The sequence below is a fragment of the Prinia subflava genome, chromosome 2 (assembly GCF_021018805.1).
Source record: "Prinia subflava isolate CZ2003 ecotype Zambia chromosome 2, Cam_Psub_1.2, whole genome shotgun sequence".
Taxonomy (NCBI): domain Eukaryota; kingdom Metazoa; phylum Chordata; class Aves; order Passeriformes; family Cisticolidae; genus Prinia; species Prinia subflava.
Genome location: NC_086248.1, coordinates 71,457,195 through 71,483,453, shown reverse-complemented (window position 1 = coordinate 71,483,453; position 26,259 = coordinate 71,457,195). Strand labels below are relative to the sequence as shown.

General features: G+C 37.8%; 1 protein-coding gene across 6 annotated transcripts in view; it reads left to right on the top strand.

The window, feature by feature from the left end:
* DISC1 (DISC1 scaffold protein) overlaps positions 1-26,259 on the top strand; it is a 192,080-nt gene that overhangs the window by 70,753 nt on the left and 95,068 nt on the right. For all 6 annotated transcript variants that reach the window (XR_010079339.1, XR_010079338.1, XM_063390492.1 and 3 more), the window contains 3 exons: positions 8,413-8,467; positions 12,960-13,062; positions 23,938-24,126. Coding sequence is in view for 4 of the 6 variants with exons in the window: in XM_063390492.1 (XP_063246562.1) it covers positions 8,413-8,467; positions 12,960-13,062; positions 23,938-24,126 (347 nt within the window). In the remaining 2 variants the exon portion in view is untranslated. The remainder of the gene's footprint in view (positions 1-8,412; positions 8,468-12,959; positions 13,063-23,937; positions 24,127-26,259) is intronic.

Below are 26,259 nucleotides of genomic sequence, written 5' to 3'. Positions count from 1 at the left end.
GGACTAGAACCATAGAGGATATTCTCTGGCATGTGAGGGTGACTCTGCCCTGGAAAGAGCCCTTGGAGGGATTGTCCTCACAGCCAGGTTCCGCTGCTGCAAGGGGATTTTGAAGAGAAATTCCAAAATTCTTATCAAATGTCATAATCCATCTTAAGCCTTGCTAATAAGATTGGCTCATTTTCAGCTAGTTCCATACCTAGGTTTGTCTTTGACAAGGCCATCATCTCAGTTTTCTCAAAGCATTTGGCTACAGTCTTCTGTGAGAGGCTAAGACAAGTCCTGGGTGAAAAAAGAGATCTGCCTCATCTTTTGTGAGCTGACTGCTTAGGAGGCTCATCTTTCTGTAGACAGAAAGATGTTAGGTGTAGATGGATAGGTGTTTTCCTCTCCATCTTGTCTGGCTAGGATTAATTTCATTCCTTCGTTCTTTGCCTAGGATAGAAGGGTGTAGTTAATGGGCAAGTGTCTTTGTTTCCTTTCTTGTGGCAGCAAATCTAGGAGGAACTATGTATTGAAAGCCTGGCATGCCATAAAATATCTGTGCTTTGACACATGAAGTGAATTTGCTTTCTGTGAAGGTGCAGACGTGGCTCAGAAGTTCATAATGACTCTGATCCCACTGGAGGGGGAGTGAGGACCCTTGCTGGAGGGAGGAAGAATCACTTCTGCAAAGTCTACTCCCACACTGTAGGCACTGGCCTTCTTTGGAAGAATAGGGGGGATTAAAAACAGAGCAGGGAAAGGAAAGAGCCAGTCTTCCAACTTGGAGAACAGACCATTGCTAGCAACCTGAATTACTTTGAAGCAATCTTAAAGGCAATTTTTTGTCCTTCCAAGCAGCGTTATAGAAGGAAAAAGTCGCAGCAGAAGGATAAGTAACACTTGCTTGAGTACCTATGTCGATGGTGTAATGAGGAATCTGGTTTTCCGTGCTGAACATCTGGTTTCCCCCTGCTTGCTTGAACAGCATCCAGTGGGATGTAGCAGCCTATAAAGCCCAGGCCACATATGTGCTGATTCCTCTGGGTATGTGCACAATGAGATTTACTTCGCTTTGGGGAAAAATGACCAGCTGTCTCAATCAATGTGTGATACTGAATTAGCTTGTATATAATGAAGAGAAACAGCCAGCAACAATATCCAGGGACAGACCCTTTCAGTCAGTGAAGTAAAATGGATGTTATTCTTAGGAGAGTAATTGCAGCTGCTGTGGGCAAACTCTAGTTTCTGTGCACTCCAGACAGATGTAGCAGAAGAATGGGGAATCTATTGATTCGTCAGAAAATCTGGGGAAAGTATTAGTTAGGATGTGATGAACTGCTCCTGCAGATAGCTGTTTGATTGTCCCTTTGTTCTCAGTCTGGTGCTCCTGTTCCTGATAACAGCTGAAGCAACAACTACTTCAACCGCCCTGCAGCATCAGCTGGCAGAGGAGTGGTGGGAAATCCAGCACCATATGAATGGTTTGGTTGGTTGAAACAGCCAGCTGGTTTGGCTGTCTGAATGTTGATTTATAGGACCAGAAGATTTCTCAGTAGAGGGCAATGAAAATTGAGCTTGTGATGATTAAAGATGCCAGCAGCACCTTCAGGTGTCTGTGAACTGACTGTTTCTGTTGGAGGGATTTTACATAAAAAGCCCAAAACCAGACTGAGATTTTGCCTCTGTCCTTCTATTGCTGGCATTTAAAAAAACACTTTATTAATCATTCTTACAAAAAATTGTCACGTGTCATCCAATGCTTGATTTTTCTTCAAGTCTCCTAACTGGGGCTAGTGTCTGGCAGCACTCAGCAAATAAGAGTTGACTCAGTTTAGAGTTTTTATGTATGCAAGAGCTGGGCAGGATGAATTTTTAAAGTACACTTCCTATAGGTTTAAGTCTTTGAGAGTCGACAATGAGCAACCCATAAGTCAGTGAGAAACCCTGTTGGTAAGCTGAGGTTCTACAAACTCTGGGAAAGTGTATTTCCAGTTCTGGCTCTTGCAAAATTCCGAGTGGGGAAGCACAGGTGTTGAAGTAATCCTTGTATAGCAACAGTGAAGAAATAATGCTCTGCAGATGATAGCTTGAAGAGGAGCAAATTGCTGGAGAAAAACCAGCTCTCTGTTCACTCAGAGGTAGGTGCATAATTTTGCATTCTCATTCATATTCTTTTGAGAACTTTGTAGATTGAAATGTGCAGAAGGTGCGATGCTCCTGTGCCTTAAAGTGCACCTCTTGATACTTGTAATCTCAGATCAGATTAATTTTTGAGGCTGGAAGTTTTCCAAGGTGAGACTTTGCATTTTACTTCTAATTCAGGTGACTAGTCCTTGCAGCTGCCAGAAATTTCATTTTCATTATGAGTTAAACACAACTTTTCTCCCCTTGTACTTAGTGTCCAAGTCCTTGCCTCAAGAGCACTCTCTGTTTTAGATAGAGAAACTGGATTTTCATCACATCAGCTGAGCAGAAATTTTGTGTTTTTATAATTTTTTGACTATCTCTCTCATCATATAGAAGTTTTCTGTAGGCTGCACGATTGAAGAAAAAAATCAGAGTTTATTTGGAAAACCCTGACTTAGGTTTAAAGGGCAATTTTACTTCCCATTACAAAGGTATGCTGCTGTGAAAATATAATTGTTTTAAGTCCCATGGATCATTGCACAGAGATGAAAAGGAACTCACATGCTTGGCTGAAAAATTACTTCCTCAGTATGATAATACTCAGATGTGTAGCCCAGACAGGCTTATGAAATGATCACATAGAATTAATATCTTGTTATCCCATATCTTTCTTGATTAGATAGAATCAAACTTTGTGGTAGAGAGTTTCAAAGGAAAACAAAAGTGGTGGTTTACCTTAGTGCATTTAATGCATTCTAACCCTGAATGCCCTTAACTGAGCAGAGTGTAGGGCCAGCAATGCCCTGTAGGTCTTGTCCTGATAAAATTCTGCCCATGGTATCTGTAAATAATAATTTGATTTTCCTCAAGAAACCTTTGGTAACAAGGATGTTTTCTCTTTTTTTTTTTTTTTCCTTTAGTCCTAGTTGTACATGTCTAGCTTAAAGATGCTTCTTGTTAAATACAGGTTTTTTCAAAGCTTTTTTTGTGATTTATTTTCAAAAGTCTGACATATACACCCATTGAGGGAACTACAAAATACAAGGAAGTTATTGATCGATCTGATTTTATATTGTGGATTTCTTCCCTAAAGGCGCTGAAATCCATGCACTGAAGACTTTTGTTGTATTTTTGCCTTGATGTAGACTGTAGCAGACCTTTACACCAAATGTTCCTCAAGTAGCACTTCTGATTTTTTTTTTTTTTTTTTTTTTTTTTTTTTTTTTTTTTTTTTTTTTTTTTTTTTTGCAAGGGACTGGACAAAAGCTTTTCTTGAAGGTCAGCTTCTGTTTGTTGTTAAAAATAAGATTACAAGTGTAGGGCTTGGTTTGTGTATTTTCATCTTCTAAGAGAGTATAGCTTCTTCTGACTTCAGAATCAGAGGAAGAATCATGTTAGAAGACGTAAAGGTGTAAAAGCCATGGTCTCAGCAGGCTGTGATCATGAGAATGAGTTTATTCCTTACAGGCAGTTTCATTACTCTGGGACAAATTCAAACTGTAAACTGTTTAAATTTGCTGATTTTATCTAGGAGGGAATACATATTGATATGAATTGAGGGCTCAGCCCATCATGCTTTCTGCATACAATCTGAGTGTGGGCTTCTAGGCTGTTCTTGAATAAGAAGTTCAAATATGGGTAATTTTTAATTATTCTGATTTGTGCTTAATTTTAAAGAAATTAAAGTGCTTTTTGCTTAAGCACTGTATTGGGGTATGGAGATTGGGAGTGTAATAACAAGATCTATAATAATATTTTAGGTGACAGTAAAGGATAATACTTGCTGTTAAAGGACTTTTTACTTGTCTTTCAGTGTCTTCAGGCAGGGATCAGAGATGGAGCTTAATTTCTCTATGAAAAATGAGAATTTTTAGTACAGGATTTATTTGTTTTATACTGGCACCCTGTGTGTGGTTATGTTCTGTTATGTGGATATAGAAACTGAATTCTGACTGCACTTTTTGTTGCTCTATAAAAAATTTATTATTAATACAGGAACTGTTTCTGTTTAAGCAGTATGTATATTTATATATATTGAATGTGGAGAACAGCATGAATTGCCTTTTGGCCATTTGCATTCTTTGAATTTTTTCTTAGGAAGCAAAACATAAATACATAATAGCTTGGTATGCAAAGGGAAGTATCCTAGCATAGTGGAAGGAAAGACATTCAGAAACATGCCTTCCTTTAGGAGAAAGCCATTCTTCCCAGTATTGTGCTAGGTAGCCTTCCTTTGAACAAAGCCCCTTCCACAGTAATTCCTGCATGCAAATTAAAACTTCTCAGAAGATTCTTTAAAAGGCCCTTTAAACATTATCTGTTACATTGTGACATTTAATGTCCTCTGTGGTTATGTGGGAAGCTGTGATAAAGTGAGGGACGTGTGAACCAGACCACTCGATTCTGATTCTTCCCTCTGTCCCCTATGGCACTGAAATGTCTTCCTTTGTTTTGCCTGCACACCATTCCCAATTATGAACATCATCATCATCTCAGCAGGTTCCAACTATGTTAATACAATTAAATATACTTAATAGATATTCTTTAATATCAGTAAAATGAGGTACTTAAAGGATACTGCCTGAAGTGTTTGGATCTTAGCATTTTTCCCATAGTCTGTTGTTACATGCCAGATCAACTTCATTTCCTGAACATGCAACATTCCCACACTGTCCTGCAACTCCTCAGCTGAAGTCCATGTTTTGCCAAAGTATTGCTCCACGTGTCATCCAGAAGTTTCATCATTCCTCAGCTCCTGCTTTCCTGTTCTAGTCTAGCCTGTATACAGGGATACTCTGGGATGTAGCACATGTACATTCTTTTTCTTCTTTCCTCCCAATAGATCCCAATATCTGTAAGTCCATGGCATGTCATTTAAATTAAAGGCCTGTGTGGTCATCTGCATGAATGAAGACACTGCACATGATGTATAGATTGCTGTGGGTTCTGCAAGTGTTAAAACCCTTTCTTTTTCTTCGTATTTAGTCAGTTAAATTTGTATTAATTGAATTCCTATCCTACTCTAGTCCTTTCATCAGCTAGATCAAGAACTTTGCTTTCTCTGTGATGGAGTTAGCTTATATTGAATTTGAGAAGTAAATTCTAAATGGTCCTCATAATGGATTGCTAAGACTGTGAGGAAAAGCTGTCAAATCCTTGATTAGCTGTTCTGTCAGAGAAGAATAGCAACAAGTCAAAACTATGGACGCCTTCCCAGGCAAGAATTTAGTGTTATTCCAAAGAGCTCTTTCTAAAGCCATTTACCCTTGTAGTAATACCTAAAGCAGCTTTTAAGCAGACAGAATACCCCTCTTAAAATGAAATATGATGCTCCAGGGCAGTTGTAAAAGAAAATGCTGTTTCTGGTTCAAGTCCCATGTAACAGATCATGGCCATTACAGCTCTTTGTTGGTAGAATGAATCAGTATTGACTGCCTGGTTGCTCTTGTGGGTCATTACCTTGTCAGTTAATTGGAAAGCTTGTGAGGGGCTTCTCTGTGACAGGGTTTTGTGTCAGAAGAAAACAACCTGGGAATAAATGTAGTTCGAAGCAGTTTGTAGTTGGTAACGATGGCTGCTTCATGCATGGTTTTGATTGCTGTGTGTGTATTGTCTGACGGGCTAATCTCTGCAAGGGATTCCTATGATATCATTCTGAAGGCTAACAAGGAATACAACAGAATAACAACAGAATACTACTGTGAGATTCGCACCATAAATAAAACAAATACACTTGTAAGAGTCTGTGTGCATGCTGTATCTGTAACAAAAGGATCTTTAGATTTGAGTCTCTGGTTAATCCAGCTATCACCAGCTTGGGTCAAATTAATTGCTTACTAATGATATCCTTTTGTTGGAAAGGTCAGATTAATATAAAATTCCATTAAAACCATAGTTCCACAAATTATCTTAAAATTGTAGTTCTGCTGTCATTGAAGTGGCAATGTTTGATTCCTTATTTATTTTTCAGTGACTTGTTAGAGACTCATGAAAAAGGAATCTGTGTATAGACAGAATGTTTTTTCCCACTCGGCACCTAGTCCTGAAAATCTGCACGGGCTTGTGCATCCGTGTTAGCAATGCAGATTTGACAACTTGATCCTAGTTTGCAGTGCTGTTGTGGATGCATTGCTTCAAAAGCGGTTGAAAATTGATCTCTCTTCTTAGATTTGTGAGTTCAGCAGAGCAGTGAAATGTATGAACATGTGGGAGGGCTTTCTGTGAGGGAAGTAAACAGATAAGAGGGAGAGCACACAGAAGATATTTGTTAGAGTTGCCATCTATGTACTCTTGTTCTTCTGGCTATAACTGCATTTTACATTTTGTTATGGTCTGGATCTTTAGAGTTGAATTTTATGAGGCAGTTTCAGTACAATTGGGTCAGCCACCCAATATTCATTCAATTACACACTGCAGCCTTGCTGCTGCCCCTTGACATCTGTACACAAAGCCAGTCTTTTTTTTACATAACCTGACTAGCTCAAATGCCAATTGTGGGAGATGCTGAAAGTCACTGAAAGCTCCAAAGCAGAAGAAAAGAAGTGGCTAAATAGTTCATTCCCTCTGGCATGCCCAGAGGCAATCAGGGAGCTGAGAATGGCATCATTACACCAGCAATACTTTGTGTTTTGCACATATATAGCTGTAGAAAAGGGAGAAATTTGAGGCTCTGTGAGAAATGTCATTAAACACTTTTATATAGGTAGGCAGCTGCATTTCTGCTTGTTTCATTGCACAGGCGCTGGGCTGGTAATGAGGTGACAGGCCTTGCTGGGCTGCAGATAGGAAAGGTGTGTGCTCCTTGAAGCAGGCTACCAGGGACAGCAATGCAAATAGGTGCCTCGTTAATGTGATTAAATGATATTCCGAATCCTGCCTCTGAGGCTGTTTCACTGCCCTGTGCAGCTGGGCAGGGTGGTCCATCAGCCCTTCTGTAGGTGATCAGTAGCTGAGTGCAGCTCCAGCTCCACGTGCTTGGGGATTCTGCTCCTGAAAATGCTGACTCGTGAAATAGATCTCAGTAAGTGCTGTGCTTGGAAAATAAGGGCAGGTTGTCAGAAGAAAACTGAAATGCATAGAAAAGAGAAATGCATAGGCAGCAGGAGCTGCATGCAGGTCAAAACAGGCGCTCAGTCATAGCGTGCTTTCTGAATAACAGTGGCTTTTGTTTCCTCCACCTGTAAAAGGAATACAACACTGCCTTGTCATGCAAGAGTATCACTGAAATAAATCCAGTGATGTCTCAGATATGTTTGGATATTTCAATGCTGAACACTAGAGAAAAGCTCAGAAATATTTAATTAGTTCCTATTTGGGAAAAATAGTAACCGTAAGTCATGAAAGAAGTAGAGTTTTTATAACACAGGCGTGAGGAAAAATTGAGATGCTGCTAATGGGGAGTGCTGACTGTCACGTACACAACTGAGGTGTTTGACAGAAAAGAAAATAGTGTGTGATAAAGTAATTGAACACTGTATAAAAAGTCTACACCTCCTAAGTCAGAGGGAGGGGAGTATTCAAGTTGCAAAAGTAACCTCTCTCCTAACTCCTGATTGTTTGGTTTGACTTGGATTTTTGAACTTCATGTTAAAAATGTAAACGGTGAATTATTTTACGAGAACCAAGGGCACAGGTTTACTTTAGGTTTGGTAATATAAAAATAGGAAACCTACATATTTATAATACATGGAAGAAAACCTTGAATTTTGTTCATATAAGCGTAGGTGATGCCTCAATTTCAGCCCACTGTTCCATCAATTTGGTACAATTATTTGGTAGGTTTTTATGGATCTAAAGAAACTGAGTACTGGTATTTCACATAAAATTACTATGAGAACAAGGGACTGTAGTTCAACTTTTTCTGGTAGACTTGAAAACTGAGTTGTAAGAGGATAGTAAACTGCCAGTTCTTTGTGTCAGAAATGCCTTTGTGTTAGATTTTTGGATGATAGTCCAGCAAAGCACCAATCCTGGACATTGCTGGGAATTTCTTAGTTTGCTTTAGGTATTATGATTACACAAATAATCATAATTGTGTTTCAAGTAGTAAGTAAAATCTATATACTCCTTAATAAACAACTGTAAGGGTGAATGTTGGTTAGTCACTAGCAACCCTGAAACTAAGTGTAGTTTTTGCCTTGATATTGACTCTGTTGTGTTTGTAATGAGTCAGCTTAACATTTTATTTCCCTATGGAAATGTATCTTGTGTAGCAGGCCAACCTCTATTGAGCGGAGATTCTTTTTTATTTTATCTTATTCATTAATTTAATTTAATTTATTTTTTTCTAATTCCCTCTAGCCTTCAGGAGAAAGAACAATTGTTCAGCGCATCCATTAAAGAAACTACTGCCAAAGTAAGTACATGTTTTCAGTTCTTCAGAATATTTACAGAAGCAGATCATAGCATTCATCTTAATAGATTGTCTTTGTTTCAGGAAGTTGGTTTTGTGGTGTTCCTTCTAAGATGATTTTGCACATAAATATCTTTAAGCATACACTGAAAAGCCCTCCCCAGTTTTTGCTTGAACAGTCCACAGGGATTATAATACTTCAGGAAGCAGATGGAGTAATCTCTTCTTTCTCAGCTTTTTTACTAGTTAGTGATCAGTCCTCTTGCTTAGGTCTCTGTTCAGGAGCAGACTCCTCATCTTAATGCAGTCATGATCATAGCTGAATGCTTTTGCTCTTAATACAGAATCTCTTACTTTCCTCTCTAACTAGTTGTATTGGTGTGAAGGGAAGAGCATAAATGAAGTATCTCTTTTTCCCCTCATTTCACTAATAATCTAGCTAACTATCTCATTTCATATCCTTTAAAAATACAAAGAAAAGTGATATAGGGTATTTAGCATAATTTTTGCTTCTAACTAGAAATGTTAATACTTTTCCTTTATTTTTCTTATTTCATGGGCCCCTTTCAAGAAGTAGAACACTAACGTTTTATTTAAGAATGACCCAGATGCTCCATGGCAATGCTCTAGAAAAAAGATGCATTTACTCTAGCCAATTCACATAGATCTATATGAAACAGGAAGTGAAAAATATTTCTGGGTTTTGATTAACAATGAATTTATACTCTGAAATAAACTTATTTTTCACATTTTCTCTAATAGACCTCACCTAAATCAGTAAAAAATTTATCCTTTATAATCTGTTCTTCCTAATCATCTTGACCAACCCTTTCACTGTGCACTGCTAAAAAGATAATTTGAAGACTGTATCTCTTTACCACTCCTTCCTTCTCTTCCACTTTATTGAGCTCAGTTTCTCTATTCCTTGCTTATACCCACATCTTGGGAAAATTAATATAGACTATAACAAGGATTCCTCCAGTATTTTTATGTGATTATGAATAAAGTATCAAAGAAATTATTGTAACTGACCTACAGCTCATCTACTAAAATGCATGAGATATTCAGTAGCTCAGAGTGATGTTTCAAGTGTTTCAAGCTATTTGCACGCTAAAACATAAGGTATGGAATTTGCCTTTTCCCTGGAAAATGTCTCATGAGGTTTTATTTTATTACCATAGTATCTAGAGACTTTTTCAATAGCAGCTGAAGCACTGGGTAACAGTGAAGAAGTCTGTGAGGTGGGATTTCACAGCTTCATTTTTTTTCTTTAAATTTTCAATAGATATAATACTGTTTTAATTTTGTTCCATTCCTATGTGATGGCTTTTATTTGTTATAGAAGATAAATAGGAAGCACTCACCTATTTAGTGAGTGAGACTTCTCAAATAATTTCCTATTTAGTTTATGCATATAATCTCATCCTATTATTTTCATCTCAAAATAAATAGAGCTGGTCTTTTAAACCTTTTTATTGTATGGGGAAAACATTCCTTTGTCAAAGGTCTTTCCTTTTCCCCTGTGCCACTGGCATTTCTATGGCCTTTTCTGCCTCATCTCTCTTGATTTCAGCTGTGGCTGCAAAAGCTAACTTCTGCCTGCTAATGAAGGGAGCGCTGCCCCTTATTCACCACCTTCCCTCAGAAATTAATATCTGCTTTCAGTAATGGCAAGGCTGTGCTGTGTGGCAGATCACGTAGACTGTTCCTTCCTTTAGGCAGTGTTAGCAGGATTTCTTTATCTTTTCCAAGGTGTTGTTTTAAAGAAATGTGAAGGTTACTCAAAACTACTTTTCTCTTGAGATGATTGGAGTCATTTCCAGTGCTTTACTTGCTGTCCTTGTCCCTGTTTTTGCCGCTTTAGATTAACATATGCTGGAAAGATGGAAGAGGATAACAATGGGAAACTTGCCTTTGATATTTTGCTGTTTTTCATCTTGATTCCGCATGTCTTTGCTAACCAGCTTCCTACTGGTTTCAGACAGATTGCTTTTTTGAGTAACATTTCAGTTTGAACGCATATCTGTAAGGTATATTCCTAAACAAGAGCCTTTTTAAAAAAAAACTACTTTAAAAAAACCTCCGAAACCACTGAAGAGCATTTTCAAATAAATACAGTAATATTTGGCTGCAAAAGCACTTTGCTGAAACTGAAAGAGAGGTTTTTTAGACTTTGAGCTGGTTGGTCTGTGGGCCACAGTAGAGCTGGTCGCTGAGAGCAGGGAAAGGGCATTGCTGGGGCCCCAGGCACCTGCAGTCAGGCTGGTTAGAGAAGGATGGTGTTCACTGGAAGCCCAGGACACTGGCTCTGTGAATGTTCACCATCTTTGTTAGCTAAGAAATAACCTTTCCTCAGTGGCTGAATAAGCTACTCTAATGAATAATGGTATCTGTTATGAGGATACAATAATAATAAAAAATGAAAAGAATTGGAGCTTGTAGAGCAGACGTGATGTAACGTAGAAGCAGTGCCATTACTTTAGGGGATATTACTTTGTCTTTCCCACTTTCTCATTTAGTCTTGTTGAACTATGCCATATGATAGGTCTGAAGATTAATGTTGTTCATTTATCTGCAGAATACATGTGACATAGATACAAGCAGAGGCCGGGGAACCTACTTATCTCATGTTCCAGAAGAATCATCTCTGAGTTGGAGGGATTGCCTTTCTGCCTCTGGTCCCTGCATTTGGTCCATTAATAAAGAGTGCCAGCAAGCTTTGTTCTGGCAATGGGGCTTACAAAGTGGACAGTGCTTACTAGAAACTGATTAAACATCCCAGCTTATTTTGCATAATTGCCAAACATCTGTCTAGTGATAATGACTTTAACTTACTACCAGCATGGGATATATTCATGCAGTTTTCCTGGAGCTGAAAGATTCCCCATCTAATTGCAATTCACTGAGCCATTCAATGCCCCTAAAGAGAGAGTACATCTTGGAAAGAAGTCATTAAAAACTTTCAGATTTATTTTGGAGATGGGAGACAGAAATGGCCTTTGGTTTTTTTAGGCACGTTTATTCACCTCTGACAGGTTTGGAGTTTTAAACACATTTTAACTGAATTAGCTGGTGAGTCACTTAAATGGGGGTACTGAAATAAATTGAAATATCTGGGAATTTAAAAATTATTGTAGGTGCAGAAGCCATATGTGTTTTTAAAATAACAGGATGACTCTGAAGTCTTTACAAGTAACAGTTACTGCTTGGAGGAACGTTCTGTTGACTCAAAAAAAAATGACCCATTTATAGTTAACAGATAATCTCAGTAAAGGAAGAGGGTGTTATTAATTTAAAAGGATTTAAAGCTAATGTTATATATGAATTATTGTGATTTAGTTGTACAAACAGATAAACCATTAGAACTATAAAGTTTTGCATTTTAAAAAGTGAAGTGATACCTGCGCCTCCATTAATAAGCATGGCACTTGTTTTTGAGCAAGGAAAAATAAAAGTGAAGGAAGGCAGGGAAACTTCTCTCTGGAGATTTCCTTTCACATGACATCATTCCAGCACTGACCTGTGCCTATCTTGACTATTGCTTTAGTTTTGGTTCCAATGGATGCAATGTTTTCTTAAGTGTCAGCTACTACTTTAAGAAAGTGTTTATTCAAGAAAGTGTTCTTCTTAAAGTGTTGCTTTTAGAAAGCATCTCCCTCTAGAACAAGGGATTTGCCTTAGTTCACTGAAGAGTTTTTGTGTGTTCATTTTGCTTTCCTTCCCAAATGATGCAATCTGGAGTAAACCCCAACATTTTTGAATATGTGAGACTTGTATAAATTTGGCATGCTGCATAAGCTCCTTCTGAGAGGGCGGTGTACACTGAAATGTAAAGTACAGAAACAGCTGAATTTCCTTTACATTTTTTCCTCTATTTTCTCTCTCCACATTTTCAATACCAAACCGTATTGATTGCTGAAGGACCACCAGTTGAAAAGATAAAAAAGAGAGCAAGGGAAAGTCAGAAACCTGAACCCTAGTCATCTATGTGTTCTGATTGTGAAACAAAGTACAGGGTCAAACAGCCTTATTTGTGTGTGCAAAAAATAAGGCTGCTTTGCCTTTTTTCAGTTCAAATGCAGAGCATGGTATATTGAGTATAAAAATCAGTGCACATTGTATGTTATGGAGTTTTAATCTCCAAATACTGGTTTACTTATTGAAGCATGATTATTTATACTGAAATTGGGCAGAATCTGTGAGATGGCCTTCTGTGTGCAGCCTCAGTATGTAGTAGTGAACCATGTCCTCTCTCATGCAGGTAGCTAATGCTAATACCATCCCCTGTTTTAATAGCAGAATGTGCAGCACAGCCTGGAAATTTTGATTCAATGTTGGGTGTTTCTGTAAAGACATCACTTTTTATTAAGCTTTTTTACCTTGCTGCAGGATGTTATGTCATGTCTGTTAACCAAGAACATTTGAAGCCCCATTTCAACTGCCTTATACTTTTACATGAATGAATTCTATATCATGGCTGTCTGCCTCAATTTAGGTTTGCACGAGCCAGAAACTCTGCACTACTTTGAGGAGGAAAGTGAGTGATATTGAGACTCAGCTACCAGCTCTACTTGAAGCCAAAATGCTGGCTGTTTCAGGTAAGTTTTAAGTGATGAGAAGGATTAACAGTGTTAAGGAGTGTATTATAACAGACTTGTTAGGGAAAGTTATTCATGTGCTTGTGTAGATCCCTTGAAGTCGTGACCAGCCTGGCAGAACAGGGCTACGCCGTGCCTTGTGTAAGGTACTTGAGGACCCCCTCCACAGTTTGGAACTACTGGCAAAGTTGATGCTGTGTACCAGACCATATGCAAAACACATGGTATTTTTCCATAGGTGAAATTGATGTGTAATCATCAATAGCTGTTCCAGGACTCCTCAATTACATTCTTATAGCTCTTTAGCTAAGTTATAAATGTGGAGCTAAGGTATCATAATTACAAGTCTGTCTTTAAATGACACTTTAAAATGGAATACAATAATTGGCAGCTTCTGCTGTTCAGATCATTGAACAACTAATGTTGGCAGCAAAAGAGCACTTTCATCCTTGGAGCACTCATGCATGTTATTTACAACCAGTAAAACACTGAAATGTGATTACAGAGGGTGATACATAACACACTTACAATGCCACTTGCTTGGGATTGCTGTGCTGCTCACCAAGGAAAAGAGGCAAATCACAGTCCTTTCTTTTGAGTTAGAATAGGTGGGTTTTCCAATTCAGTAAATGGGTTTGCAAGTGTTTCAGTAGGTGTCTCTCAGCTAAACACTTGCCTCGGAGAGGAAGCTGAGTAGAAAGGAACATGGACTAGAGTGCAGGGAGTTTTCCAGTGCTACACCAAGAAAAGAAAGGCTAAATCGTTTTTGATACGTGTCAAGATGACATGTAGCTCTCTATATGTGATTTATCTTTTCAATTGTATACAAGAATCTACACTGCACACACAAATTATGTTTAAATGAAACCTTGTACAGTGTCATATGTTTTGTTTGCCAGAAGTGGATAACGTCAGGCTCAAGCAAAGTCCTTAAGGAAATCAAAGCCCAGATCTTGTATTGGTGCTGAGCATGCTCAATTTCCTTACTTTTCATAACACCTTTTTAAAATGAAGATCCTCTTTATTTCTCTCTCCACCTCTAAGAGGTAAACCAGGCAATCGTCTATCTCTACCCTTAGACTATTTAAATGCAGGTGATTTTCTCCCTTTCAGAAAAGGGCTTTTATGGTTTTTGAACAAAACTGGACATGCAACTACATGTAGGAAGCAGTTGGCCAGAAAAACTATATCTCAGTCTGACACTTGGAGAGAGTGAATGACAGCTTCAGGATCATTTCCAAAGCATTCATAACAGCATTTTAGACTTGTTAGCTCTTAATAGGTTGCTTGTTTCAGGAATGAATTCCAAAGGCAATTTAATGCTGCTCTTTCTATAAACTGTTTTTACAATTGTTTGACTGTCTTTCTAAGCTTTTTAAGAAGTATCAGTGCAATTTCTTTGTACTGATAAAAGCACTGTTTCTTTTTTACTCTTGCTTCAGGGAATTTTAATGACTGTGAATGGTCCAATCCTAATTTGTTATTAAGGCAAAATTCTGCTTGGCATGGTTAAAAATCAAGGACTAAAGGTAATTTGGTGACAGTGGATACTGTAATTTCTTTACCTCATTGTAAGATACAGATACATTTAATCAATGTGGTGGCACTTGTTTATGTAAAATGCAGAGTTATATGCAGAGGGCACAGGGGAGATACAAGAATAAAAAGAAAACTCTTTTCTGAAGACCTGAAAATAAATAAGAAAAAAAAAATCTGAAAACAACAGAAATAGTCTTAGGGCATGAGGTGAATAAAATCAGAAAAGCCAAGATACAGAGTGAATTGCAGCTAGCTAGCAGAGAAGCAAATCAGGAACAAAAGATTTTATAAATACAGAAGAAGAAAGAGGAAGGAAGAGATAAAAATAGTGGGGGTTGTGTTGTTGTTTGTGGTGGTTTTTTTGTGGTTTTTTGTTTTGTTTTGTTTTTTTAATTAATAAGGTAAAACCAGTGAATATTGGATAATGGAGAAGGCTAAATTAGTTTCTGTGTATTCCTGTGTTAGGAGTAAATAAATGACACCTCTTAAGGAAGGCATAGTTACGAAGCAGGTTTTAACCTCCTAAATACTGGCTAAGGTTTAAGCAGGATACTTTATGTACCTATTCCCTGGTCTCTCAGCCAACAATGTTAATGAACAGCCTCAATTGTTAGAAGTTGGAAGAATGTTCAGATGTTTAATATGCAATTGTTTAAGGACAGTCTTGGAACAGTGTGACGTTCAGAAGGGATTACAGTGTGTATATGTAAATATGCAGTAATAATAAAGTTTAGTGGTCATAGTTAGAGGTTTTCATTTAGTCTGGAAACATCAGGCAGGGTTAAATGTCTGTTACTTCTACTTCTTCTTATGCAGCAGCTATATAATTCATTCAGTTTCTTCAAGAACACTGCTAATGGATACTGAGAACAACTGGTTTTCTCTATACAGATGTCACAACATTTTTTATTAAAGTAGCATTTTTCTTGAGGAAGCAGTAAGAGTTAAGTGACTTTGGAACAGTGTCAAAGCAAAAAGGTGATTTTTATCCCAAAAGTTAGATTAGATGAGCTAAAGAATAGAGTTATTAAGTGAAAATAAGCTTTCAGAGTGTATATGTGGTGACTTAATGATGTGATGACTTGGAAAGCATGATATATACCTCAGCCTTTAATGGCTATCTTGACAGCTTCAGACAACATTCAATTGCTACATGGACTGTACTTTCTAATACAAATACATTGTTTTAAAATTCTGATGTATTTGCACCAAAAAATGTAAGAATATAGTTGATTCTATTTTTGGAGGAAAATGCCATGATAAATGCAATGTAAGGATAAGTTCTATTAGTCTTATCAATGTAATACCATGGAATTTAAGGCTGTATGGTAAATGATACTGTAAAGACATGAGACAATACTATGTATATAAATGCCTCTCCTTCCTATTATTTCATCCTGGGAAGAATTGTAAAATTAAATTTGGAAGAGAAAAAAGAAAGTTTGTGAATATTTGGATTCCTGAAGACCATAAAATAAATTAAATTAAATTCCAGTGAGCTTTCTTATGGGAAAAAGAAAAGCCCATGCTTATATGTTCAAGAGGTATTTCTAGCAACAGTTACAATTAAGAACCTTCATATCAACATATCACATCTGATTGCCCTGTTGGTCAAATAACTAATAGTTAATACTCCAGAGATGCTAGTCCAAAATTTTCCTCCAGAGATAATTACAAGGATCCTATATTATTCCAGTTCTTAAGTTAGTAGCTTTAGGTAATTATAGGTAACAAGTACTCCTGATGTCATGAGATGTTACTGTTGATATGCACATTTGTAAGTTCTCATTGATGTAGTATTATAGTTTATCATTTAGTAGGTCTGGTTTTAATTATTAAAAAACCACTTTCACGTCAGTGCTTAGAAACCTACATGTGATTTTTCTAACAGCTGCTTCTTACAGTGGCTCTTAACATGCTCATAAAATTTTGTAGTCAGTTATAGGAAAAACATGACAGTACGTGATACTCTTCTTTCTTTCTGCATAGTGTTATTATTTAGCATGAAATTTTTCTAGGAAATAAATTTCAGATAAAGAAATTTGAAGCTGGTTAGAAAATTCAAGTAAGATGATGTTTAAGCAAGTGTGAACACAACTGTAGAAATATTATTGCAACTTATTTTTATACTTTGTGCTGTTTTACACAAGAGGATATAATAAGACATGGTGTGTTTCTGTTGTTTCCTTAGCGAGAAAATAATTTGGGAATAGGAGGGAAGATGCAAACGAAAATGAATTTTTAGTCCTGTTTCATCTCTTTCCTATATTTGAATAAAAGAGATTTATGGAGGTACATTCTACAATGTTTTCATAGACTCTTTGAGAGCTTTTTTTCCTCTTGAGAATGCATATTAACATGGGACTAGATCACCAGAAAGTGGGTTAATTGGAATCTAAGCAGATAGGAATGAAACACTGTTTATTTTGTAGTTATCCATGAGACGCGTGTCCTTAGCTTTCCTTCGGTTTTTGAAAACACAAACTAGATCCAAACACAGAAGTTAGAGTGAGGTGACTTGTAGTTTGAAAATCTTAAAATTGTCTTTAACAGTAAGAGATCATGTGTCATGGTCCTATAAATTATCTTTATTTCATTAAGTACTGGCAGGTGGGAGCTGCATGGAAATGATGTTGTGGGATGATTTCCAGCAGTACAGTAAGGTTTTTTCCATATGTCAATGTAGAGGCATAGTTTTATAAATAACATGACATAAATACTAGATAGCATGTTTCACAAAGCCTAATGTTAGGGCTGTTGCCTCTTTGGCTACTCTTTGATGCTCATTTAGGGCAAGGTCTGCATGGATCCAACTGTAACAAAAAGAGCCCCCAGCTTTCCAGCTTTGGTGCTAAGTATTCCTGTTGGGAAATGAGTAGATTAGGGAGGGGACAGAGCCATCTGGTTGGAAGATGCCAGTGCAGGCGGAAGGACGTTTTCACCCATCCATCTGTGGTTTACGTTAATGTGGATGCCTTGCTTTCATGCTCATGGTGTAGTCTGTCATTTCAATCAGAAATATGAATGGACACCCAGTTCTTGGTATGATGTCAAGTTCCTCCCCAGACGTGCTGCTCCTAATTTGTCTTTCCCTGGAAGGAAGTGGTGTTCTTGGTTTCTTTATCTGTTGTGCTTCTGAGAACTGTTGTTCGGTTCTCAGAAGTGGCTGCAGAACTCACCTGGTCTTAGAGGCAAAACCAACAATGCTCCTTTGTGCCTTCTCATGAAGGCTCAGTTTTTGGATGAATTGGAGTCCAATAGAGGGCTGCAAGTTGTCAGATGACATAGCTGTTTCCACACTTTCCTGTTCCTGATCCCAGCAGCAGCCTGGGTTGTTGGATCAGAGGCGTATTGGGATTAATTCTACGTCATGACTGCAGTGTCTGGTTCCTGCATTCAGTGCTGTGTATGGTCATGTCTTCCCACAGCACTCAATTTATATTCCATGAAATAAAATTTGCCACCGTATATTGGTGAAAGCAGTGTACTTTTTGGCATGCCTGTTAACTCATTTGAAAAATAGTGCTAGTGAGTCCCTCGAACCGACTCTCAAATGGTCTCTCACACTTCAGACAGCTGTGTGTTAGGGTTTGTCCCCAGCCAGCAGTAAAGTACTACACGGACATGCTCTCTCCTCATAGTGGGGGAGGAGAAATGGGAAAAAATAGTAAAACTTGTGGGTTGAGGTGGGAACAGTTTAATAACTGAAGCAAAATAAAATATAATACTAATGATAAAAAATAACAGCACTAGTAATGGTAATGAAAAGGTGAGTGAGAGAGGCATAAAGCCCAAGACAGATAAGTGATGCACAATACCAATAAAGTGATGCTTACCTCCCACAGACCAGTTCTGAGCCCATTTCCAGGCAGCTATTGGTCCCTCCCAGCCAACTCCCCCCAGTTTATTTTCTGAGCATGATGTTCTGTGGTGTGGAATATCCCTTTGTCCAGTTTGGATCAGCTGTCCTGGCTGTGCTCCCTCCCCAGCTTCTGGTTTACTTGCTTGCAGAATGTGGGAAACGGAGGCGACCTTGATTTTAGGCTAAGAACTGCTCAGCAATAACTAAAAACATCAGTGTGTTATCAACATTGTTCTCTGCCTAAATCCAAAACACAGCACTGTACCAGCCACTAAGAAGAAAATTAACTCTATCCCAGCTGAAACCAGAACATTATGCTGTTTGTCTTTTTAATCTCCTTTTCAAGTCTGCTGGATGTTACCAGCTTTCAGTGAAATTCAAGGGTAGCTCATTGTAGCTGAAGTTCCAGCATGATATGTGACCAGAAAGCAGAAAATCTTTTCTTCTGTTGGAGAAGTCAGTCATGAAACAACTTACTCTCTTTCACTCCTCTTGCCTAAGCAGCTATCCCTGGAGCAGGAGAGAAGGTCAGTTGGTCTCTTTGACAGCTCCTTTTCTATGGCTTTGTGCTCAAAGGGGACATGTTAGAAGGGACAGCTGTGAAGGGAAGGTGCTGTCACCCTACAGGAAGGCTGTGCTGTGGTCTGAAAGACGTGAGAGAAAACACTTGTGGAAGGGGACAGTGATGTCTCTCTCTCCATTGTTACTACTGATTTGAAATGTTATTGCTTTGGGGATTTGTGCTCCCCACCTCCCCCTGTGTATTTTTATTTATTCATTTATTTTTATTTCTGAGTTGTTCCATGTTGATTGATTCAGTCCAGGTACAAGAGGCTGTCTGTGACTGAGAATTGCTCCTCCAAATGTATGTCTGTGGGGTCTCTCACCTTCTTCTAGCTGGCAATTACCTTTCAGGATCACATCAATAGTGTAGTTGTGTTATGCTTCATAAAAGCATTGACATGTGTTGTTGCTTAAAAACAATAATTGCAATTCAAATGTGCTGGATTTCTGTAAAATGTTTCTGGAGATGGTAGACTGTCCCTCATGTGCAGTTTATTTTTTCAGAGGTGCAAACACACTGGCAGTTATTCTAGAATCTTACATTTCTGTCATGTCTTTAGCTTTTTCCTTTTCCTTTGTAAGTGAATGATATTTATTTTCTTCAATTTCTTTTGTGGTGTTGAAATAATTTTGTATCCTCGTTAATCGCAGGGTGGAAGATTTTCAGCCTTGAATTCCAGTACCAGTGATAAATACTGTGGTGGCAAATGCCCTAAGCTAAAATGTAAATTTTCACTTTCTTATGAATTATTAAAGGTAATGCTGTAAGTATATGAAGAATTAATTTATAGATAATGATGAGGAATGACCAGTCTTTTCTTTGTTACATTTAAGCTAGTGTCCAATAGATATGCTTTACTATTAATGAAAAAAATTACTCCTTTGTACTACAGTGAACATATTTTCAGTGAGGCTGAGACTCCTCTCTCTGCTTCAAGTATAAATAATGGTAGCTGTGAATGTATGTAACTTCTGCCATAATTTTGAGAAAAAGTGTGGGTAAAAAATTTGTGGACCCTTAACTTTGTCTTGTATTTTGAAGGGGGAAATATTCAATAAAGTTTAATTAATAATGTATATCTTGGGTTTTTTTGTAAAATTGGACAGATTTCAAACCATATTTTTAATCAATTTGTTGCTGGCAAATGGCATCAAAATAATGATATTTTACTTCAAGACTACTAAATGGGCAACAATCTGCCCAATACAGTAAAATCTGACAACGAGGTGTTATAATGGCCATGAGTTTGTGGCATGTAACTATACCTATAGAAAATATAGGTGATGTCCAGAGTATTATTTAGCTCTAGCCATACAAGTAAAATTTTAAGAATAGAGGAAATAAGGGAAATACACTAATGTTTACACTAAGTAAAAGTAATTATATAGCTACTTTCTGCCAGGAGATTTCTTTTATATTGACTGTTTGTCCTGTGTGAGTTGTTGTGCTTGATTTGGCTGGTATTTTTGGCATTCACATCAAGCTGCTGGAGCTTACCTGATGTAACCTTCTGTAGAGGATGAAGGATGCATGGGAAGAGAGAGCCCCAGAGGGCAAGATTAAGGCAGAAGATTTAACTTTTTTTATTGCTGTCTTTCGAGATAATGGTAATGTTCAGTCCATCAAAGTGAAGTGTACATACTCAGTTCCTTGTGACAGTGCACTGCAAGCACCTTACCTGTTCAGAGCCCTGGGTACTGCAAGTTTGCTGTCCCAGTTTGCACCCAGTGTGTTTATTTCAACATGGATGCAGTGGCTAAAATTGCACATCTCTAGCAAGCATCACTGTGACACAGGAGGAAAGATGGGAAAAGTGGGTCTTGCTCTTTAGGCCCCTTCACAGAATCTCTGTACCATGCCCTCGTTTAGACCAGAATCTCAGCTTTGGTCTTAGACAATTAATTCCTTAGCTTTGTTTTGTCTGTACAGATTTTACAGAGCAAACAATCCTATTGGTTGCATGATTTTTCAGTTTCCTGGGAAGAGTTAGACTGACTTAACTAATATCAGCCAAGTAGAACTCTCTCACTGGTATGGCTGTGTAAAACACTGCTCTGAGTGGTTGACAAAGTAACAGTTACTGTGTTCACTTAGGCAAACTAATTATTAAATTATTGAAAAGAGGAATTTTAACATTTTGAGAGCATTAGCAGAATAAAATATCTAGACATATGTCTTCAGAATGTTTGTATGGCATCGAGTGTGACATTGTCTCAACAAAAACAAAAAAACTACAAAAAACCAACCAACCAACCAGACCAGACAACAAGAAGAAAACAACCCAGGAGGACATGTTTTCAATGCTGGCAGCTATGGATTATATATTATTTTTTTATTAATTGAGGATTGAGATCAGAGCTCACTGATGATGGTACTTACGATGTGTGAGTTTTTATGTGCTCTTCTGAATTTTCACTGGAGGCTCAGACATTTTTGCTGTCATGGGAAGCTACATCAGGTAGGGTGTCTTTTGCTTTTGGGTTTGTATCCAGTGCCATTTCCTTATAGCCTCAGTTTTGATATAAACTTCTCCTCTGGGAATTCAGATCCATTCAGTATGTATAAAACATTCATATGCAATATCATACCTTTTTTCCTTGCTGTCCTCTGAAATGTAACAGCAAGCTCCAGATTCTAATGAAGATTTTCTCACCTTCATGTTTTATTAAGCCTCCTGTGCTTTGATGCTTGGGATGAGTTCAGGTGAATAAAGGTGGAATCAAGTCTTGTTCCCTTAGAAGCATCTGAATATTTGCCATTTTTCCAGTGATTTTGCCTTGCTTATTTTGCTGCTTTGTTTTGCCCATTTGGAAACATGACAAATTAAGGTAATAAAATTTTTACTGTTGTTTCCCAGTAAAGCACTGGTGAGCCATAAAATCACACTATTTTTAGGAACCTACACGTGCAACTTGTAAATCACGTCTATAGTTATTTAATTGTAGTTGTAAGATAAAAGTGGCAAATAGGGTTTTAACTGGGAATTAGAAATTAAGGACTTTTGACCTGTTAAAAAGAAACAAGAAAAAGTCAACTTTAAGTGAGGAAGAGGTTGAGTGAAACTATCATAGCCTTGGGACTAAAAAATCACCAAAAAACCAAATGCAAGGCAGGATTACTGTTCTTAGTAATATCAAGTCTTTAAACTTGACTTGATACAGCATTTTCAAAATTTTGATAAGTGCAGCCTCCCTTTGGTACACTTGCCCTCATACAGCCAGTTGAGTTTGCAATGGTGTCTTTGCTCCAGGAGAATGGCTGTAGGTGTTTGGTGGAAGTGCTCCTGTTCACCCTGGCATTCTGGAGGAATGGAGCCTCTCCTGGCAGCTGCCGGTGGTGGTTTGCCATCTTCTGACCACTGTAAACACTTGCATCCTGTTCTTGCTTCCTTGTCTTGAAGAACCTGAACAGCAGCCAAAGAGTTCCCTTTTAAGACTTTGTGACCAATAGTTTGAAGACTCCAGGTCAAAAAGATGTAACGCCGTAGTTCAGGATATTCTGATGTGGATTTGATAGTTTGGGTTATGTGTTAATATTTGGAAATAAACTTTTCAATTGATCTGTTGTGTCTAAGCAACAGTGTATTATATTGCTGAAACAAAACCAAAAAGAAACTCTCACATCTGAGTAATGCTGGTGGTATTATAAAGTGATTTCAGGAGTCTAAAGTCATTCCACATACTTAAGAAGCTGATGAGACGTTTGTGTGACTGGATTTGTTTTATATTAATATTTTGCTTCAAGGCTAAATCTTTTAAGTGCCTTTACTTGCTAAATACCTTTACTTATTAGATCATATCACCAAATTTTTGCTAATTTAGGATGATATCAGAGCTTAAGTCTTATGCTAAAGATCTTCTTTCTTTTATTGGGCAATTCTATATGGAAATTATTTTTATCAAGAATTCTTTAGATTAAAGTGTGGTGGTGAGGTTTAAGTTTTCTTTTGTGTATGTTTTTCTTTGTTGTTTTTTTCCCCCTCAGCCAAGCATCTCAATCATTAAAATGATTCTGGTACAGTTATGTAAATGTAGCATTGTTACTCTACTGCTATTTAAAAGGAATTTAATGGCTGAGTATCTCATTGTCATTTCCTATTTATTACAAAAGACTTCTTTTCAAAGTAAGGAAACATTCTTCTCTAACTGGTTGTAAAAATGGTTTTCAGAACAGTTAAGTGGATAAATGTTACTAGGCTATACCCTAAACCACTTGGGAGTTGATCTTTTGCTCTGGATCCCTGTCCAAAGGAACCAGACATTTTTAGAAACTCCAGAACAGAGTGAGCTGGTGCTGCTAAGGTCTTCTGCCTGACTGTGATGTTTCAGGTAGAGCCAGAAGCAGAGGGTTGTGACTTCTGAATGTATTCTCTGAGAAGAACATCTCCCCATGGTCTCTGCTTGAGGTGCAGACCAATTAAGAAATGCAATGTGTCCTTCATGAACAACCTTCTGATGCTTGTCACAAAAACCAGCACAGGGCTGCTTTGTTCAGGCAGGAAATACTTCAGGGTCCAGCAGCCTCTATTTCAAATGTGCTGTGCATTGAGAGGTCTTCCAAAGGAAGAAAATGGTCTGATAGATCACACTGCAATGATCAGTGAATTACAGTATGACATTACTCAAAGTGCAAACCCCTAGGTTTCCTGAAAAAAATGTAAATTGTATCAATAATTAAAGAAAATACCATTTCTGTGTGTGTAAGGTTAAATCAGCTACAATTATTGTTCTTGTAATATTAATGAAATGGATGCTTGCAAAGCAGTTTTTCTTTTTTTCCCCCGTTTCAGTTGCTGTTGGGAAGTATAATTGCCTAATTTCCCAGGATTGCTATGTAAGCTACTGATGTTGCAAGTGTCTGCCTCATTGTCTTTTTCCTCTTTCTTCCCCTGCCCCCACAAAACATGCAGGAAGTAATTTCAGCACTGCAAAGGACCTTACAGAAGAAATAAGATCATTAACATCTGAGAAGGAGGGACTGGAAGGACTTCTCAATGAACTGTTGGTTCTGAGTGCCAGAAATACGAGAAAATTAGAGAGAATCAAAGATGATTATACCAGACTGAAACAAGAACTTGAGCAAGGAGAGACTGCCTTTGGTGAGTAGTTTACAGATTGTTACAGCTTTTTTCTCAGAGCTGATCTCCTGGAGGTGTGCTGGGTTTGATTAACCATTCTGCTTTGCAGAAATATACTGGCTGTTCTGAGGAAAGTCTGGCAATGACCTAGAGAAGCAGTATATTCAATATTCTCTCAGCTGTTTCTCCTGGAGTTGGGGGAGGCCCTGGGGAACAAGGGATACCCCAGCAATATACCACTTTTTGAAATCTGTCTTAATCCAGTTCTCAAACCCTTTCTTTTCTAAGCCCATTTTTATCATCACAGGGATGATGGCACTGTACTTGTGTTCACATACAGAGGAACATGTAGCCTTGATGCAGAAGCAGTAGATGTGTCTGGCTGTGAAAATAGGAACATGTTCAGTGTATGAAACTAAATGTTCAGTATGTACATATGTAACACATTGGGTGGGGGGGTCTGAACATATGAGGTGCCAGAGATTCCTGATTCTGAAAGCGAGAGTTCTCATAGTCAATTTGTGTTTGAGGGGGCGTTTGAACAACTTGCCAATGCTGCTCCCACACAGCTATGAGCAGCGTGCTTGGGTTGTAGTGTCATGTTGGAACTGGGGAGGTTGTCTGTGATTACTGGGCAAACTACTGACAAATTATCAAAGAGCAAAGTCATTCCTAAACTTGACTTACTCTTTTGCCTGCTGTACTCACTCCTGAAGTTGAAGCAGATAAAATGGCCTTGCTGCTTGCTTACATGAAAAGGCTCAGTAATATTTGATTGACTACAGGTGTACAGTTACTATAGTTATCTCTAAACTAAATACAATCCTGAGAGTTACTATAAAGCTTTAGGATTTTGAAATGTCTTTCCTTTTTCAGGATTTTATGAGCAGTAGGATGAGTGAAGAGAGGAAGGTGCCTCTGTTTTAGAAACATATGAAGTTTCTTCATAGGCAAGAGGATAAGCAGAGTTGTCTTAGAAACAAAAAAAATTGTAGGCATCTGGATACATCTAAGATGATGCTTTAAAAATGCATAGAATAATGTATATATGAACACACTTCTAGATAAGAACTTGCTTTTTTAGAATCTAGATAAAGTTTTAAAAAATGGTTCCTCAAATTTAGTGCATTGTGATACAAACTCAGAGGTGCACGTCAGGCAATGCTGCTTCTTTCCTTGGATTTTCAAGAGACTTGAAAAGGATTCTGATCTTCTAATCCACCCATTTTGTTTCTCTTTTATTTTAGGGCAATTAAACTTCCTATAATACACATGTACATTCCCATTTGTGTTTTAATGTAGCAGGGTTTTAAATCAAGCCTGTACACGATGCTTGCTGAAGCAACAGAAAGGGCATCAGCTCATAGACATTTTTTTCCCCCTTTTGCATTTATGCAATGAAAGAAGATACCTTCTTTAACTGACCTCTACTGTTCCACCATTTGTGAAAATACATTCCAAAATACTGGGTGTATACATGTAGATTTTCTTTTAATTTACTGTGATTCTGTAGGAAAAAGTAGAAATCTATCCTTATATTAAAATAAAATGCTGTCAAGCAGATATTAGTTAGAGATATATAAATTGAAACCTGACATCTTCCCTTTTCATCATCCCTGCCCTGTTTACATGTGGTCTACACTAAATTCTCCTTTAAAAATGGAAATATTTGAGGACATTGGCATGGGTTAGATACCAACACATTTAACTGAATGTAAGCCTTCAGATACACTCTGGAAAACAGTATGCAGATGGTGTCTTGAGGAAAAGAGGCCACCTTTATGGAGCAGTGTTATTTGGCACAGCACTTTTATGTTTAGAGAATAAAGCATAAAGAATTGGAATACAGTTTTGTTGCCTATTGTTTTTGCTGTTGTTTGAAAGGACTTGAGATAATTGTTTGCTTTGTCTGCACTGTGAAAGGTGTGATTTGAGCTGGGGTAGCTGACCTGACTTTCTTCACAGCCTTAGGCCTGGTGTTTCATTTATACCAATAAAATCTGCGTTGTTGCAGAGAAAGGCAGTTTTGCCTTTTTTTCTGTGTTCCTGCCCCAACCCGTACACTAGGTTAGGCTTAGGTTCTGTATATGTCTATTTCTGTGTCATCTAGCACTTGAATTGTTGTTTTGTGTCTGTGAGCTTCTTGAAAACTTT